A 2965-nucleotide genomic window follows, 5' to 3' on the forward strand; every position below is an offset into this window, starting at 1 on the left:
AATGGTCCGGCAATTCATTGTGGCCACTGCCCTTATGGAAAGAAAGATAAGACAAAACGTCTTCAATTTTGATGAATACACGTTGTATAAAAAATTATTTAAAAAAAAAAATTGTCACATGCAGTTATATTTTTCTTGCTGATGAGGTATGGAGGAAAGCCAATGAGAAAACAGATAATAATAATCATCCTAATACTACTACTACTACTACTAATAATAATAATGATAATAATAATAATAATAATAATAATAATAATGATACAAATAAGTTTGTATTATTTTGTCTGTGGCAGAAAACCTTACCACCTAACCAAGAACTGGATACACTGACCTGCTGTGGCAGATAGAACCTGAGAGGCATAAACCCTTGGACATGGAGGCCCTGACTGAAACCAGAGGATATATTATTGTGTGTGCCTGAAGGATGGATGCCTTTGAGGGGATACATAGTGTACAACTTTCCTCCTCCCCGGCCGAGGCCCCGGCATCTGACCCTGGGTACGAGGTCCTGGTGGCAGGCAGCTCTGGCATAGCAGTGTACTCTTCCCCTGTCTTCTATGGGAAAGTGGATGTTTCCAATGGAAAAGTGGCCAAGTGCAGATCCACAATCAAAGGCTCTGAGGAGAGATGTCCCGTTGGAAGGTGTGTGTGTGTGTGTGTGTGTGTGTGTGTTTGTAGTTAGGTCATCAGAACTGTGTGGAGTGTTTTGTGCTACTGCATGAGGATATACCTCTATGAATACCTTATGCCTTAAGGATCTAGTGCAGTCAGTTCTCTGCACCTCGGTAACCCTTGATTTCTGCACATATTGCTGACACTGTTAAAAAAAAAAGCACCAGTAGGCTATACTTATTTGGTTATGGTTCTAACAGAGGTCAGCTGGAAGTTCCCAGCAGGATATAAAGACAAATGTATGTGTGAAGGCGCCACGGTGGCGCAGTGGGTAGCGCTGTTGCCTCACAGCAAGAAGGTTTCGGGTTCGGTTCCCGGTCGGGTGCTCAGGGTCCTTTCTGTGTGGAGTTTGCATGTTCTCCCCGTGTCTGCGTGGGTTTCCTCCCACAGTCCAAAGACATGCAGGTTAGGTGAATTGGAGACACTAAATTGCCCTTGTCTGTGTGTCTGCCCTGCGATGGACTGGCGACCTGTCCAGGGTGTTTCCCCACCTTTCGCCCTATGTGCGCTGGGATAGGCTCCAGCGACCCTAATCAGGATAAGCGGCTTAGAAAGTGAGTGAGTGAGTGTATGTGTGTATAGTCACTACGCATTTATACATTTTTAGAGCACAGAATACATAGAATTTGCTGTGCATCTGTAAAACCCTGGGCGTTTGACTTCAACGTGGACTCAGCTCCCTTCTTACGTGACAGAGGAACTCTGTCTTTTTTTTGTTCGGTGAATAAATAATAAACTGTAGCCCCTCATTAACTGTGCTTTGGGGGTACCGGTTTACAGAGATTTTGCTCCGAGAACTCACGGGAAAAAGTGAATGAAGAGATTTAAATCATTGCGAAATAAACAATTTAAAGAGTAACACCACCTACATCTTAACTTTACTCTTTAGCCGAAAAGGGTAAAAAAAAAGTTTGTGATGACATTTGTTTGCACTGTGATACTGGTTAGAAATATTTGGATCACGTGCTTCCTGGAGGCAGATTTTTTTGAGATGTCTTCGTCATGTGACCGACAGCAGACGCGCAGTTTTCCGGCTCAATCTCGGAGAGTCAGTCCGATAAATCGTCCTGCCCAGATAGAGACGAAGGAAAACATCGGCAGAAGTGTCGTACGTCCTACGTACACATTCTTAGTTGATTTCGCATCCACTTCTCGGCGACACTGAATGGCGTGTTGAACCTGCCCTGTCCGGGATGGGCAAATGACCCATTTCGCCCCTTTTTGGAAGTTGATATGAAACATATGGAGCTCCTTAGTTAACACTGTAACCATTCACTGAACATTCAACTGAGGAAAACAAGGAGTTTGCGCGACCGGATGCCGTCGTAGTCACAGCGGGACGGAGGGAATCCTTTTACCGAAAACTATCGGGGTAAGGGCGGGGATCTCGCCGAGAAAATCGGGGGAATTGTTTCAAATGTCGCTGCATTCTAAAAGTTTTGTGAATACATTAGAGTTTGGTTCATCAGTATTCGGATGTATACGGTTAATCGTTTTGGTTTTGTAGCAAGTCTCATTCCAATGTGTTAAATAATTTGTCTGCAAGAAACGTCAATGGAACTTGTTTACGGTTCAGTGTTTGTTTTCGTTCGTTGTGTTTGGTTGGTGTTTTTGTATCGTTACGGACGGCACGACACGACAGTACGGATATTATGTAACTGAACAGTTTGTTCTGCCATTCTTTCACATAACTAGTGCTGTTCATTTACAATCTATGAATCTTATGTGGGTTTTTATGAGCATGAAAGCTCATGTGACACAATAAGACTTATTCAGGGTTCGTGTTTTTAAATGTTGACGCTAATTTACGCTTCATTCTTGTGGCTTTTGCGGTTGAGGTGAGGCTGGTGGACTGTGAATTCCGGCGTGCCTTACTGAATTATTGTCCCGTACTGTAGGCTGATAGATCTGGATCCAGATCCGCGGCCCGGTATGGTGGGTGGAGGGGGGCAGGAGGAGACCATGCCCACGGAGGAGGGAGCAGAACGGGGTGGGGAGCGGTACAATGTGTCCCGGCTGCGGAGCTCTTCTCTGGAGATCAGAGAGAAAGGCGCAGAGTTCCTCCGAGAACAACTAGATGCGGCTCAAAAGGTAGGCTAACACACACACACACACACACACACACACACACACACACACACACACTTAGTGCCTCACTGCATGGTAATTAATTGATTCTGTTGTATGTACAGAACCGTCATCAGGACTGCTTAAGCCCCTCTCTCTTGCTCTCACTCTCTCTTGCTCTCACTCTCTCTTGCTTTCACTCTCTCTCTCTCCCGCTCCCTCTCAC

The 2965-nt window shown here is 45.1% G+C and overlaps 1 protein-coding gene across 1 annotated transcript in view; it reads left to right on the forward strand.

Moving 5' to 3' along the window:
* Nucleotides 1–424: 424 nt before the first annotated feature.
* The window catches only part of rab3il1 (RAB3A interacting protein (rabin3)-like 1), an 8191-nt gene continuing 5650 nt past the window's right edge, over nucleotides 425–2965 (forward strand). The window contains exons 1-2 of the mRNA XM_030790655.1: nucleotides 425–642; nucleotides 2571–2763. Coding sequence (XP_030646515.1) covers nucleotides 425–642; nucleotides 2571–2763 — 411 coding nt within the window. The remainder of the gene's footprint in view (nucleotides 643–2570; nucleotides 2764–2965) is intronic.

The sequence above is a fragment of the Chanos chanos genome, chromosome 13, assembly GCF_902362185.1.
Source record: "Chanos chanos chromosome 13, fChaCha1.1, whole genome shotgun sequence".
Taxonomy (NCBI): Eukaryota; Metazoa; Chordata; class Actinopteri; order Gonorynchiformes; family Chanidae; genus Chanos; species Chanos chanos.